Raw genomic sequence first — 16,563 nt, 5'->3', positions numbered from 1 at the left:
CTGCTGTTGTTGTTTTTTCTAATTCATATTAGCACTATTATTCTATGTTAGTGTTTATTTTTGCTCTGCTCTTATACTGTGTTGCTGCATTACATGTGAATTCCCCCTCTGAGGATCATTAAAGGTGTATTCTATTCTATTCTATTCTGTTATAATGTTATGTTCCTGTAATGCTTGTGGTTGGGGTTGAGAAGTCCTACAGCAGTGTCACTTATAAAACACACAGCATGTGCAGTGCGGACATACTGTACATAAGCAGACTTTAAATACGAGCCAATAGAAAAGAGGGCTGCAGACCACACCCTCCTCCTCCTCCTCCTCCTCTACATCACAGCGTCCTGTAAAACACGCCATGTTGAGAGGACACAAACTGCAACTTTACAGCCTCAAATGTGAACAAACTCAACATATTAATCAGCATTAAACACAAGCAGCATTAAAAGGTGACGCTTTGAAGGGAAACCTTCTACTCCAGGCGGTCAAAGACAACAGGAACTATTGCATAACGCGGAGCTGCTGTTGCGCAACCCCGTAGCTGAGGTGCAGCTTGCCTCACCTGTCATGGCGGATAAACGCTACCATGTCGTAGGTCACGTGTTCAGGTGACGTCACACCGGCAGGCACATTACTTAAGAACCTCGTTTTCCTGCTCACACCAGTGAAGGAAGGGTTTTATCCTCTGGTCATCAGATAGAGATAAACCATCACAGAGAGGACAGGAAAGGTAATGTGTTGATGTTTGTTTCTTTACATACACACGTGTGAGAAGGTTTATGTAAAGTTAACTAACATGGCTTCAGCACAATTTGTTCTCAAACAGTAACATTAACTATTCTAACTAGTCGACACCTTACACGGCATAACCTTAATACACCTAACGAGCAATTACAGTATAATAATGGATTTATAAGAGTTTTGCTGTAAAATTCCTCTGGAATTACATAACACATGACAGGAGCTACAAAATGTGGGACGATATACAAAGTGCACGATACTGGGCTCACGATAATAATACGGGATGATATTTTTGTAAAGAAAGTAAAAAAAAAAAAAAAGACAGAAAATGGGCAACATTTTAGTTACTTTAATACATAAGGCTGACATTACACTGTCATTATTATGACACGACGCCTGTCATTAGCATGAATAAGGTGTCATGAAGGCTGTCACTAAGTGTCCTTTGTTTCTCTGACCCAGACATAGGCAACTGGTGGTTCGGGGGCCACATGTGGCCCTCGGGCTCATTTTGTGCAGCCCCCAAAACAGATCCCCAAAAATTGTATTTCAAAAAGTTGGAAAGAATATAAATCCCAACATAATACACAAAATAGCTCCCCAAAACACACAAAATAACAACAAAGACAGACACAAACAACAACACATTACAGACTAGCTCCAAAGACACACAAAGTCTCAACAGAATTACACAAAATGACGGGAAAATACAAAAAGTGATGCACAAAAATGACGATATACAGATAGATATTTAGCCTCAGTGTGCTTCAGCTTTTTGTCGTTGTAGATTCCAAATGCGTCTTGGGAAACTTGGAAGTATACTTCAGTGGGAACGCTCATCATCCTAATCATAATTACAATATATTAGTACAGGTGGAAATGCGTGTCTAAAAATACACCTTCCTTGATTTATTAGAGAGGTCGTAGACAGTATACAGTAAATACTCGTTGAGTTAGTAGTGCTTAGTGCTGAGTGTGACATTTGGAACACAGCCTGAGTCTCCTGCAGTTGAAAAGACATGCACACTTAGAGCTGGGCGATATGGACCCAAACTCATATCTCGATTTTTTTTCTCAAAATATCAATATACAATATACATTTCGATATTTGTAACTCAAAAAAGTCATACCAGAAATACAGTTCTGGGTTAAATGTGCTAATGTAAAATGCTACACAGGCTCATAACAAATTATTGTACATGATCCCTTTACTATGAAATAATAAATAAACAGCTGCACAATATGTGCCACTTTTGGCTTTTTCTCCTATAATGGACAGCATGTGTGAGTGAGTTTAGAGGAAGGTCACTCTCAGCAATCTATCCTACTGTGGTTTTCATGCTGTTTTAAGAAACAGTGATAGCAGTGACTCCTAAAACAAGTATTTTAATACAAAACAAGCTATGAAATAAAAACACATCATTATAGGCGATTCGATATATCTTGAATATCGATATATTGCCCAGGCCTGTGCACGTACTTGTCTTACGATAGATCATCCCACCTTTAACAACGAGTTCTTGCTCTCTAATGAGTAGTTCAGTGTACCAAATGTATTCTTTGTCTCCTATAATTCCAGTAAACATGGCTCTCAGAGGTGCTGTCACTCGTCTGTTATCCAACACTCAGAAGTGTGCTACTGTCACTGTGTCCAGAGCTCAGGGCACAGCTGCAGCAGTGCAAAAAGGTAAATAATACAGCACAAAGCTGAAAGGGAAGAGGTGAAACATTAACCAAGTGTTATATTTTTCTCCTGCAGATGTTGAAGATGTAAAAAAACCAGCCAAGCCTTGTAAGTGACGTTTTAATGAGACAATAGTTCTGCTCCAGGTTCCCCTCACATCGTTTTGTCACGACGTGTGAGGGTAATATGAAGTTATGTCTGCTGTGACCCTCAGCCAAGGTGGCCTTCGACTGGAGGGACGCTCTGAACCTGGAGGGTCAGCTGACTGAGGAGGAGATCATGATCCGCGACTCGTTCCGTGACTACTGCCAAGAAAAGCTCATGCCTCGCATCCTGATGGCCAACAGACACGAACGTGAGTCGCTAGAAAAAAGATAATGGCAAAGAAGTCACTGCTATGTGACTCTGAGATGTGCGTAGAGAGTCTAACATCTTCTCCTCTAACATGTGTAATGCTGTAGATTTCCACCGTGAGATTGTGTCAGAGATGGGGGAACTTGGTGTCCTGGGCCCAACCATCAAAGGTATATAAAGTCAACTAACTCCTGCTGACTTCCTGAATCACATAATGTTTCCTAAGCAGAAGGTGAACAATTACAGATGTTTAAAGGTCCCAAGTCATGCTATTTTTCACCATCTCCATTTGTTCTAAAAACCCCAAAACACAGTATTTGAGGTTTATTTTTCCAAATTCGCCTGTTTTCCAGAGTTTTAGCCTCTGCATTAGTGAACTAGTGTGTGATGTCAAGGGTAAATAATAAATACTCACTCTGCTTTTTATTTCCATTGTTTCTCTGAATCACCTGTTTATTGTGTTTCCTCTGCAGGGTACGGCTGTGCAGGCACGAGTTACGTAGCTTACGGTCTGATTGCCCGAGAGGTTGAGAGAGTGGACAGTGGCTATAGATCCGTCATGAGCGTCCAGTCTTCCCTCGTCATGCACCCAATCAATGCGTACGGCACAGACGCCCAGAAGGAGAAGTACCTGCCTCGGCTCGGTAAATAAAGCTTAACTCATGTTAAAAATGAAACCTCTGGTTGGATGTAGGGCTGGGCAATATGGACCAAAATTCATATTTTGATATTTCTCAAAATATAAATCTTGATAATTTTTTAGTCTTACCAGAAAGACAATTCATGGTTGAATTTGATTGGTTACCAAAAAAAAAAAACAACTTGTGTGTGTATCACAAACATGAGCAACTGGCGGCTCCAAAAAAGTCAATGCACAAAATGACAGTAAAAAATACACAAAGTTACTACAAAAACTCGATATATCTTGGATCTTGATATATTGCTCCGCCCTAATTGGATGCTTGTTTTGGTATTTTGGGCTGCAGCTCGGGGGGAGATCCTGGGCTGCTTCGGCCTGACTGAGCCGAACCACGGCAGTGACCCCAGTGGTATGGAAACTAAAGCTAAGTACAACCCGTCCAGTGGAACCTTCACCATCAGTGGAGCCAAAACCTGGTAAGTGGATAAATAAAGTGACACCAGTGACGTAGATTTACAGACTCAAGCCTTTGTTTGTGATGCTTTTCTTCCATCAGGATCACAAACTCTCCCGTGGCAGACGTAGCAGTGGTGTGGGCCAAATGTGAAGACGGCCGAGTGCGAGGTTTCATCTTAGAGCGTGGCATGAAGGGCTTCAGCACCCCAAAGATAGAGGGCAAGTTCTCCCTGAGAGCGTCAGCCACTGGTATGATCCTCATGGATGAAGTAGAAGTTCCCCAGGAAAACCTGCTGCCTAACGTGTCTGGACTCGCTGTAAGTTACTGCTAGTGGCAGAAACACGGGTATGACCAACTAAAGTCATGCTTCTTCTACGACTGGTGGCCCAGGACCCCAAAGTAAATGTAAAAAAAAATGACTCAAAAATACAGAAAAATATACAAAATTACAATCATGAATATACAAAATTACAATTACGAATATACAAAATTATAACCAAGATTAATTACAACCAAAAATATACAAAATTACTCACACAAAATGACAGCAAAAATACACAAAAACGACAGAAAAACTATTCTTGAAATTACTTCCAAAACACAAAATTACTCCAAAAATGCACAAAAATACAGAAACATTTATAAAATTACAACCAAGAATATACAAAATTACTCAAAAAACACACAAAATGACAGCGAAAACCACAAAAATGACAGAAAAAGTATTGTGTGTCTGTGTGTGTGACCAGGGTCCGTTTGGCTGTCTGAACAATGCACGCTACGGCATCGCGTGGGGAGCTCTGGGAGCGGCTGAGTTCTGCTTCCACGCAGCTCGTCAGTACACGCTAGACAGGTGTGTAGTGGGAATCTTTGCACTTTGTATCACTGTTGAATTTAAATGAACAATGTTGACTGTGATCATTACTTGTTGGTTTAAAGCTGCTTAGGAAGCCAATTTATTTATTTTTTATCAGATAAAAACATTGAGTAGGCCTCATAGATCAATAAATCAGATTATTTGCTCGAATAATAATAATAAGTTTTTCTTTTTATTCTATACAGCAAATGAAAGTGAGATTTCAAAAATTTCTACAAAGCAAAATTTTGGGCAGAAGCCGAGAAACTCTTGTGAAATCTCCTCCCGCGAGACTTCTCTAGGGAAGATGGACACTTTAATGCTCTGCATCCTTTTATTGTTTGCTGTCTAATGTGACAGTAATAATTTTCTCAAGTATAATGCTAAGAAATGTCTCCATTTCCTCTTCCGTCCACACGTACCTCCTCATGAAAGCAATATTTTAGTGTTTTTCTCAAAATTCTGATATTTCCATTACCAGTTTTTATTGCGCTATTTAGATTTTGCGCATTTCCAAGGGTAATAAAAATGCAGCGACTGTTGTAAAAGTGTTTTACTTCATTCTTACTGTGATTTATTGAGTTTGCCCCATAAACTCTGCCAAAGTGACTTCCCAACATATTTTTGTTCTTTTCACAGACTGACAGTTGCAGCAAAACAATGGCAAATAGGGATGTAACGATTAATCTTAAGGTAGTTAAAAATCGATTCATAGGTACCACGGTTCACATCGATGCTCTGAAAATTGAATCGCAGTACTTTTTTTAAACAGCAGAGGGCGCTATATATTAATCCTTCCAGAAGCGGACGTGACGGGCGGAATCTGCTACTATTTTCTTTCTGGCCGCCGTTTACTGTTAAACATGCTCATAAATGATTCATTACCCCTTTAGCACCGAAAGAATATCTGTAATATTACGTAAATATCTGTAAAAGTCACGTTTTTCTATTAGCTCTGTCTGCTAGCATAGCTTCTCTTCTTCACTGGTGGAATAACTGCATGCCAACCGACCACTGGGTTACCAGCGCCCTCTGCTGGTCTAAACAAATATCTGACGTAAATACAGTAAAATGACAGTTTTTTTTGTTTTTTTTTAAAGTCCAATTGTTAAGGCACAAAACGCATTTTCAGTTGCACTTTTAAAAAGAAAAAGAACTATTATGCAGTTTTGAATTGTTTACTATAGAACCAGAATTTAAATTAATAGGTTTCTTCTTCATTTGTATTATTCCTTTATTTATTTCATTCAAGATGTATTTTGAGTTAAATTGCATCATTTTGAATAGTTTATCAAGGGATTCTTTTGACAATGAAAAATAAAAGGAAAATAGTGTAGTATTTTCCCCCAAAAAATAAAGGAATATTTTTCAGTCATTTGTCAACAGTCCCATTTTGTAAAATAAATCGTGAGAAAATCGTATCGTGAACCCAGTATCGTGAATCGAATCGTATCGGGAGTTGAGTGAATCGTTACATCCCTAATGGCAAATGTTTAATTTAATGCTTGTAGACTACAGAATGATCCGAAATGTAATGTCTCCCGGAGTGAGGTGATATCATGTGGAATACTGGGAACAAACTAGAACAAAAATGGAGCCAAGTGAGTCTCTGTTCTCTTTGGCTGGTGAAGAAACGCATGAAATCACAGTAAGAACGAAGTAAAAACTCTTCCGACATATGGGGAGGGATTTGTCTAAAAATATCCACAAATATTTTTTAGAAAACGCGTGAAAATCGTGGATGTATTTGTGAAATTCTGAAAAATCTTTTTGTGAATATTTTTTGAGACAAATCTCTACCCATACCGACAACATCAAGTAAGAGAGTTTTAAAGGTGGAGATGAAAACAAAGTTTGGAGTGGCAATTTCAACCTTTTACATCTTTTTTTCAAGCAAATGATCTTTGAGTCGTTGATCTAGAGGCCTACATTATGTCTAAAATATCATCTCCAGCAGCTTTAAGATAAGAAAAAAATTAATTTAGTCGAGAACCACCACAAGCTTATCACAGGTTTGCTGTTTCTAGGTTGGATCTAAACTGGCCTTCTTATAGTTTCTCCTTGGTACTTCTGCAAAAACAATTTTAGTGATGCAACATCACTGAATCTGACTGAAGAAATTCTTTCTAATATTGCAAATAAATGGAGAGGAAAAGGGAGGAAACTAGAAAGTAATTTCATTAGAATTGAAAATGCAGCATCAACACAAAAAGCAAGGATGATAGATGACGCAGAAGTGAAAAGTTATGAAAAGAGATGGTGTTTTTTGTGTGTTCCATGCAGAATCCAGTTTGGCGTCCCGTTGGCCAGGAACCAGCTGATGCAGAAGAAGATGGCCGACATGTTGACGGAGATCACCATTGGGTTACAGTCGTGTCTGAGTCTGGGACGGCTGATAGATGAGAAGAAGTGAGGGCTTGTTATTACCTAGAGTAACCTCTAACGCACACACAAATGCCAACAGTGTGTGCTGTGTGTCCAAACAGAGCGGCTCCAGAGATGATCTCCATGCTGAAGAGGAACAGCTGTGGAAAAGCGCTGGACGTGGCCAGACAGGCTAGGGACATGTTGGGAGGAAACGGCATCGCTGACGAGTATCACATCATTCGCCACGTCATGAATCTGGAGGCTGTCAACACGTACGAAGGTAGGCAGGTCGTCGTCATCATCATCAGCCATTATCAGTTACACATGTCCACCACTAGGGGTCACCATGTTGGTGACCCCTAATGGTCAAGATTGTATAACTTGAGCCATGGTAAAATGTTTAGATGTTTTAGCTGAACTTTTATTGTGGTTATATAATATGCATATTGTAAAGTTACCTTGGGTAACCTGAAAGGCGCTGGTTTTCAAATCAAAAGTATTATTATTGTTATTTATATCCCCCACCTCAAAGTGTGAAGGGAAATATAGGTTTAAGCTCTGCCCGTCCGTCCGAGTTAAAGTGGACAGTTTTTCTCAGAAACTGTTTAGGATACGATAACCAAATTGGGTGTGTGGCTTTAGGGTATCAATACCTTGATGGAGTTCGAAAATGAGAAGCGCCCAATTATTTTTTCCGGAGTAATTTCCCTTCTTCCGTTTTTTTTACTCTGTTCGAGGAATCTTCAAAGGGGACAGCTTTTCTCAGAAACAGTTTAAGATAAGATAACCACATTGGCTGTATGGCTTCAGGGTATCAATACCTTGATGGAGTTCGAAAATGAGAAGCGCCCAATTATTTTTTCCGGAGTAATTGTACTTCTTCCGTTTTTTTACTCTGTTCGAGGTATCTTCAAAGGGGACAGCTTTTCTTAGAAATTGTTTAAGATAGTCAGTAATTTCATATTCTTATGTGATAATATTTTCTTATGTATACATCTAAGTTCTTAGACTTAGGACATTTAGGAAAAGGTTTTGAGTTATAATGACAACCAATCTGTCGGGGGATGTTGATGACTGTGTCTTTTTGTTATTATTATTAGATGGTAGTGTTTTCAAAGCATGTAATTTTATCATCTGTTAGTTGGGTTAGTTTCTTTATTTCTTCATTTGTCTTTTAGGAACTCATGATATCCATGCTCTGATCCTGGGCAGAGCCATCACTGGACTGCAGTCGTTCACTGTGCAAAAGTGAAACTCTTCTTTTCCTCCTCATTGAGTCAAAGTCAATGATTTCCTTTTTTGTAAATCATGTTTTAATAAATGTGGACGATAAGAGCATTGGTAGATGGAACACTTACCCAAATACCTCCAATACATTCATCTTTACACCGTATTAAGCTGTTGATATTTCTGATCCGTCTGATGGTGACTACAACACAATAAAGTATTTGGTCCAAATGACATGTGACTGTATAGTGTATAAGTGCCTGAATTGTAAAAGCTGATTTATTTTGTCATCTTTTGATGTGTAAATAAAATAATTTGAGTGAATCTTGAAAATGAGTTTGTGAAAAGGTAATGGAGTTCCTACTAAGTGCACTGATGATGAGCACTGGTTATCCACATTTGGTGATCCTGAAAAGTTTAAATCTGGATCAGATCGATCCAATTTGATGTTGCTTTTAAAAACCTACTCAAAAGTTAAATGGATTATTTGATCATGGATAGCAAAAGAAAAAAAGATTTTATCAATTTTATCCACATTAAACCTTTTAATAAACCAGACCCAGGCTCAAACAAGTCTAACAAACTCTCTGTGTCCATTAATAATATTGTGGTATGACTTTAACGTTGTCCTCAAGTGTAAAAGCAGAGAAAGGTAGACAGATATTGACTTAAATGTGTTCATCTTGGTTGTTTATTTCATAAATCAACAAACAAAGCTTTTTTTTAGCTGTTTTTAACGCATCAATAAAGATGTAACAGTGTAAAAATCAAACTACCAACTACTACATCTTTGTAACCTGAGAATAAACGGAGCAAACCACCATTAACATGTCAAAGAGAAAACGCTGACTTACTGTAAACAGGCTGTTCAGAACGAGGATGACTGTAGATAATAACATGAGTCTGTCAGTCTTACTCAGATGACTGAGCGATTGCCAGGCCTTCATTGAGGCAGCTCAGGGAGCGTCTGGCCTCCGTCAGGTCACTGTTACATTTGGTGCATCGTTCCAGCACCTCAGACAGCTCCTGCAGCTTCACCTGCATCTCATCACTGTTGTGCTCGTACGCAGCATACATGTTCTCCTTCATCTGACGACACATCTCATTCACCTGGAGAACAGACACATATCGTCAGCCTGATCACATAATAGGCTTTATAGGTAAGTATTACATAACAGTAGATGGTTTACTTTGTCCACGAGCTGCTCCTGGAAGCTCTCCAGCTCAGTCAGGTCTTTGGCTCGTCTGTCGTTGATCTTTTCCACCAGGTCCTGCGCTCTGCTGCTGATGTTGTTTATTATCGAGCTATAACAGCTAATCACACACGCTTTGTTGGTTAATACAACCATGTTATATTCAGTTTATCTTAAAGCCTTTTTACAGGGTTTGAGAGTTACTTCTGCACCTGCTCTGTTGCTCCTGATTCCTATTCACAGACATTTCTCTTGAAAACTCCTGGCTCACGCCTCCCCTCTACATTAACAACAAAGTCGTAAACATTTTGAAAATCACACTTCTTCAACACATGGATTAGTAATCTCGTAAATCCAAAAAGCTTGTGTGTGATTGGATTCCTGTTTTTTTCCCCCAGATAATCAATTTTAAAAATTAAACTTCTTCTTTTTTTCCCTTTTTTTTTTTTTAAAAAAAAAAAAACACGTTTCCTGGTCCTGAGTTATTTACAAAATGTCCCCATCAAATAGAAAACAGTAGTTTGTTGTTGCACCATTGTTTACTGCAGTGGTTCTCAACCTTTTCAGTGTGCTACCCCCAAACTAAAGGTGCCAGAGAGTTTGTTATAGAGTTTGGGGTGAGGTGGAGTGGTAAATGTGGGCATGACAAATCGTGAATGTGGTTAAATTGGCAAAAATAAACATGAAATAGGGTGAAAAGAGGTTAAAAGTAGGTTTATATGTGCCGCAAATGTCTTGAAAGTAGAAATGTGCAGAGAAGTGGGAAAAAATAAGAGTAATGTAGCAAAAATGCATTACGAGGAGCAAAAACAGGGCAAGAAAAAGTGATGAAAATAAATTAAAATATGTCAAGTTTGGTGTAGTTGCAGAAAAATGTAAAAATTAAGCAAAAAATGGGCTCAAATTGTAAAGGCATCCGGTGACCCCCTCCCAGTGTCTCCCGACCCCAAATAAGGTCCTGACCCAAAGGTTGAGAACCTGTGATTTACTGGTCACCTAATCTTTTCTTTTAAAGGGAGATTCAACCAGGGAGAACATGCAAATTCCTCTCAGTTAAATGTGATTTAAATGGTAAGCTGTATGATTAAATGTCAGTTAAAAATAATAATAAAACTACATGTTACCATCTGTGTTTCTTCATTTGCTGCACTGGGGCTGGAGGTGGACAGCTGACCATCAAAATAAAAGTCCATGATGGTGACTTTTAATCAGCAGGGATGAATCTGACAGGAATTAACAAAATAAAGCTTGTTGAAAAATGCAATTTAAGCTAACAGTCGATAACCCTTTTCTATCATTTTAAACCTTTTCTTAAGCTTTTGTTGCGATACACACTCACACACAAAATATTCAATGTACTGTGGATAAAAACCGAACAGTTGTTTATTATCTGTGAAGAAGTTTTAACTTACTTTTAACAACCTGTAGATGCGAACAGTTGTTGTGTGGTAGCCGCTAGAGGACGCCACTCGAGCCCGGTGTCTGTGACGTCATCAAGCAGTGGCGGCAATGACAAACGATCCCACTTCCGCCACATTAAAAAATAAAATAAAATACATAATTTACCTATTAAATATTAATAAAAATATGGACAGATTTGTAGGTTCAATTTATTTACCAAATTATTCTTTATATCAACTTTCTTACACTGTGTAGGGTATTGCCACAAACCCTGTAAATCTTTACTTTCAATATCTTGAATAGGATTATTATGGGAAAAAATAAAAGTAATAACAAAAAAAAAACACCTGTAGAAACCATTATTCATATAAAAGTAAAGACAATAAATATAGACAAATGAAACACAATATGCAGAAAAAACATGACAATGGATATAATTAATAAATACTAAATAAAGGAAATAAAATAATAAGTAGCGTATATATTCTATGTTAATGATGATTGAATAGACAACAACTGTTATAGATAGACAGATAGATAGATCGATAGATAGATAGATCGATAGATCGATAGATAGATAGATAGATAGATATTATTTATTTATTCATCGATCAATCAATTAATTTGATTATTGTATTTTTGTTTTAGTCATTCATTTATTCATATATTTATGGCATAGATCTGTAGGTATTTATTTATTAATCATTTTATTCTTAATCATGGTAGAGTTTGTCCTCCATACAGTGTGAACCACTAATTGTCTCATGAAAAGCTTGTTACCTTATGTCTGAGATAAAGGTCGCTCCACTAATTTATAGATTTATGATTGAAGCAAACCAACAACAATCCAGGATAAGAACATTTGTTTGTTTCATAGTTTAGGACTTCAGTGGTTTCTTCTAAACTGTAACTAGTAACTATTAAAATAGATATATGCATGCTTTTTAATGTTTGCATGTTATTGTGTAAAGGGCAGAAAGTACTCAGTACAACCTTTCTGAAACTGTGAGCTACTGTAAATTTACTGGATAATCTGACGGGCTACCAGTTTGATATACTACATTGAAATAAATACTTATATTTTCACGGTTTCACTTTAATGAAAGGGTAAGATAATAAGGCATGCTTAAATAAATGTTTCAACATGCAGCATTTTTTTTCTTAATTCATACAATTGTTACATTTTCATCACATTTCATAGGAAATCTTTATGTTCCTATTAGCTAGCCACTAACTGACAACTTTTTAATTAATCGTAAAACAAAAAAATGTGTACAATTTAACAATTTTGTAAAATTTTAGAAAAATCCACTTTGCATTTTTTTAAAAACACATTTGCAGCTTCTTAAAAAACTCAGTATTATGCTATTTTTCATCCATCTCCAATTTTTGTAAATAAACAACATAGTATATGTAGTTTATTTTCCCAAAGCTGACTTTTTTTTTACAAAATGTGGAATAACAAGGGAGGGAACAGAACTTTTTAAACCATGGCCCTCAGAATGTAGTAAAAACCATTATAAAGTACATTTTTCATAATACTGCCTCTTTAACAAAATTCTACCTGCAACGCAAACAAATTTGCCTCAATGTCTCATTGAAAATAAACCTTTAAAGATGGTTGTTTGACCCTTGCACTAGATGATAGTGGATTATGTTCTTTCTGTGGGACTGTGTGCAGGCTGACGGCTGGTTTGCTGTGATTGCTCTGCTCTGATTTGAAGTGTAATCCCTCACTTCCTTTCAGTCCATCGCTGCTCACAGTTGGGATTATTAGAGCACAACGAGAGGATGTCACAAACACACCCGTGATTGTTTTAATGATTGTGGACCAGTTACTTCATGATGGTACCATTTAAAACTGATCACCTGCTGTGTGGAAACCTACTGGTGAGCTGGAATTACATGTCATTACAATCTTTTTTTGTAAATAGGTGAAATGAAACAGTGTTTAGTGCCTTCTGAAAAGCTGAATAGATTTATTTCTATAGTTTTAATTATTTACAGTCATCTCCCTCCTGATATGGGACCAAGACTGATTCTTGTATCTTCATGTAGTTCATGTTCTAATCAAGATCATTTACAGGTATATCATCACTTTGTGTGTTTTCTGTGTCATTTTGTGTGTTTTTTGTCATTTTGTGTATATTGTTGTTGATTGTCTGTAATTTTGTATCATTCAGTATATTTTTTCTTTTATTTAGTGTGTTTTTGTTGTCATTTTTGTGTATTTTGTATAATCTTGTGTATTTTTCTCTCATTTAGTGTGTCTGTTGTTGTTTTGTGTGTTGCTGGTTAAAGTGAATATTTTTCTTTCTTGTGTGTGTGTTTGGCATCATTTGTGTATTTTGTTGTTGTTTGGCCTGTTCGTTTTACTATTCTGTACATTTTTAACTTATTTTGTGTGTTTTTGTTGTCATTTTGTGAGTTGCTGGTAATATTCAATATGATTATAATTTTTAACTAAAACTAATCATTATAAAACCCCATATTTTTATTGCTTTCATTTGTTAATTAACCTCTCTCTTTCACTCTCTCAAGTACCCCCTGTAGCGCCATCACGTACTCCTAGGGGTACACGTACCCCCATTTGAGAAACATTGATCCAGAGGATAATCTGAATGAGAGGATGGTTTTATTGCTTCTGATTAAAATGGAATAACAAGTGGATGAAGTGGAAGTTTGTACTGTGGGAACATGGACAGCTTTAACTACACAGATGGAGGAGGACTGAACTTCCAGTATCTGGTCCACAATGGAGAGCCTCTGTATAAGGAATACAAGCCTCCACCCAGAGACCTGATCCAGCTCCCCAAGTCCGTGCTCTACCTGGTGATGGCCGCCCTGGTCGTGGTCGCTGTAGCCTACGCTATCGTGGGTCACCTCATCAAAGATCTAATGCTGGATATAACAGGTGACGTTGTCCATCAAACAGAGCTGTTGTTGGATTATTGTTATATTACTGTTTAAAAGTCTTAATTTAAATCGTGAGAGCAGAAAAAACACGAGCCACAGTCTGCAATTCCATTTTGTGCACAATTCCTACATTTAAATGAAAGTTTTGGGACCCCCTAGTGGCTGATGGGGCCCTATGCAATTGCTCAGCTTGCATATAGCCAGAAACGGATATGTAGAACTAAAAAAATTACGATTCACCAATTTAAAAACACTTTTTTACAAGGCTGTTTGCTTGTAACATCTCATGATATAACAATGCTCCGACTTAATCTTACTATATGTAAAAATATACATTTTGTTGGAGTGTTTCTGTTTTATCACTTCTGCCAAGGGAGTACCGCAATAATTTCATTGTTTATTTGTTTGATTATTAGTAGGATTGCATCAAAAATCCTTAGCAAATTTTAACAAAATTTTAACCAAAGATAAACCTTAGGCCATGGAAGATTCCATTATATTTTGAATGGAATCCGTATCACTATACTGATTCTGGATCAGTTTTAATACTGAAAAAATCCTTCTCTAATAATTGGTGAAATTTAAAAAATAAATCATATTTTGGTTAATAACTGACCGATCTCTATGAAATTTGACTCAGTAATGTTAAGTTGGTTTTTCAATTATCCCACCGAGTTCCAACTGGATCGGATGCAGATTGCGCATTTCATCGTAATCTTTTCAAAAAATGGGTGTCCACACATATGAATGGAGATACAAATAAGAAATGAGAGAATGAGAAAAAGCTGTGTATCATTCGTTCATTAGTTTTTCATAATGTAACAAAAACATGAAAAACGAAAAAAAAAAACACTCATTATTTGATATTTGTTTCCAAAAACGAATAAAGATGTTAATTTTCCGTTTTCTGTACCGAAGCAAAAGAACTTGAATTTGAAAAACAAGACGTTTTTCATTTTTGTTTTGGAAACAAATATCAAATAAGTGTTTTTTTTTTTTCATTTTTCATGTTTTTATTACATAATGAAAAACTAATGCACGAATGATACACGGATTGATAAATTACAGGTTGTTGAATATCAGGATGATGCTAACGTGCATAAGGATTTGTTTGTCAACTGTAACAATGCAAAGCAGTTCCCTCTGTAAAGTTTTTCTCTACCTTCTTCCCGGATCTTTTTAATTGAACAGCTCCAAGGAAGAGATGACAAGAGTAGTTGTGTTTTAGTGTCACAGTCTGGTGGTGTGAACCCAAGTGCAGAGAGAGAGAGAGAGGGATGCAGAACGCAGGCGTAACATTCAGAGATCCAGTCCATGTTTATTTATCCAACAAAACCTGAAAAGGCAGCGTAAAGAAATCAGGGACCAAAACACAGCCACACACGAGGAAAGTAACACATGACAATGATCCAGCCATCACTCAGTGTCCAAGCACTCAGTTAAATAGTGAGGGAGGCTTAATTGGGAATGGGCCACACCTGGGTGGAAACATGAGGCAGATAATCAGTCACAAGCCAAACACACTGACATCACTGGGAGGTGGAGACACAAGCAGGAATACCTAGAACTAGGGATGTAACGATTCACTCAACTCCCGATACAATTCGATTCACGATACTGGGTTCACGATACGGTTCTCTCACAATTTATTTTACAAAATGAGACTGTAGACAAATGATGACTGAAAAACATGAATTTTTTTTTTTTATTCAAAAATAATAATATCGTACTATTTTTTTTTTTTTTTTTTTTTTTATCTTTCATTGTCAAAAGAATCCCTTGATAAACTATGATTACAAATAAATCCTGAATGAAATGAAGAAGAAGCCTATTCATTTAAATTCTGGCTCTACAGTAAACTATGCAAAACTGCATAATAGTTCATTTTCTTTTTAAAAGTGCCACTGAAAATGTATTTTGTGCCTTAACAATTGGACTTTAAAAACAAATCCCATATCAAATAAATAATATAAATAAATCCTCTCTGTGCCCCTCTGTCCTTGGATTTCACACATTCTTTCTTTCTCACCTCTTTCATTTTGCCAAAATGCTTCCACACTTCTGATTTAAAACACGGTGGTGTGTCCTGAATTTCAAATTCTAAATAGATAGCGCCCTTTGCTGAAAAAAAAAACAATAAAACATTTTTTTTTTTTTTTAAATGACTGTGATTTCAATTTCAGAATATCGATGTGAATCGTGACACCTTTGAATCAATTTTTAACTGCATCACGATGAATCGTTACATCTCTGGTACAGACGTGACCACAGTGCTGTCTAGCTCTCCTGAGCTCCGTCAGTGACCTTGAGGTCATGAAAAACATTGAAAAATACAGAAATAAAATCAATATCTCTCACATCTCCAATGAAGTATTCAGGTTTGTATAAAGTGGATTAGTTAGAGTTAAAATGGTTGATGTTCTGGTTCCTCCATCCACAGACTGTCTGCTGGGCCCCGTGGACGAGGACCTGAGAAAGGACAAAGAGGTTGAAGGTGTGAGTCCACTTCACCTGCCCCCAGCTCTCAGCCACTCACACCCAAACGCTTTCCACGTGTGGGACCAGGACGACATCGTCATCTCCATGATGCCTTCATGTGACAGCCCCACACCCAGCCCTCTGATGTCAGTCATACCCTACATACCCTCCTTCTTTCCCAACTCACTCAACGTAGGCAGTCCCTCCTACATCCAACCAACCCCAGAGCAGAGTGACGCGTGATGGATGTTTCGC

At 37.3% G+C, this 16,563-nt stretch overlaps 1 protein-coding gene across 1 annotated transcript; it reads left to right on the top strand.

Moving 5' to 3' along the window:
* Positions 1-563: 563 nt before the first annotated feature.
* gcdha (glutaryl-CoA dehydrogenase a) lies at positions 564-8,554 on the top strand. Its single transcript, XM_028454076.1, has 12 exons — positions 564-724; positions 2,315-2,422; positions 2,495-2,527; positions 2,634-2,774; positions 2,881-2,943; positions 3,247-3,417; positions 3,760-3,889; positions 3,970-4,186; positions 4,620-4,723; positions 7,010-7,135; positions 7,213-7,373; positions 8,272-8,554. The coding sequence occupies exons 2-12, from the start codon at positions 2,320-2,322 to the stop codon at positions 8,343-8,345; spliced, it is 1,323 nt and encodes a 440-aa protein (XP_028309877.1). The 5' UTR covers positions 564-724; positions 2,315-2,319; the 3' UTR covers positions 8,346-8,554.
* Positions 8,555-16,563: the final 8,009 nt, after the last annotated feature.

This window comes from Gouania willdenowi, chromosome 1 (genome assembly GCF_900634775.1).
Source record: "Gouania willdenowi chromosome 1, fGouWil2.1, whole genome shotgun sequence".
NCBI classification, from domain to species: Eukaryota; Metazoa; Chordata; class Actinopteri; order Blenniiformes; family Gobiesocidae; genus Gouania; species Gouania willdenowi.
Note: the sequence above shows the minus strand (reverse complement) of the source record. Positions and strands in the feature narration are given on the sequence as shown.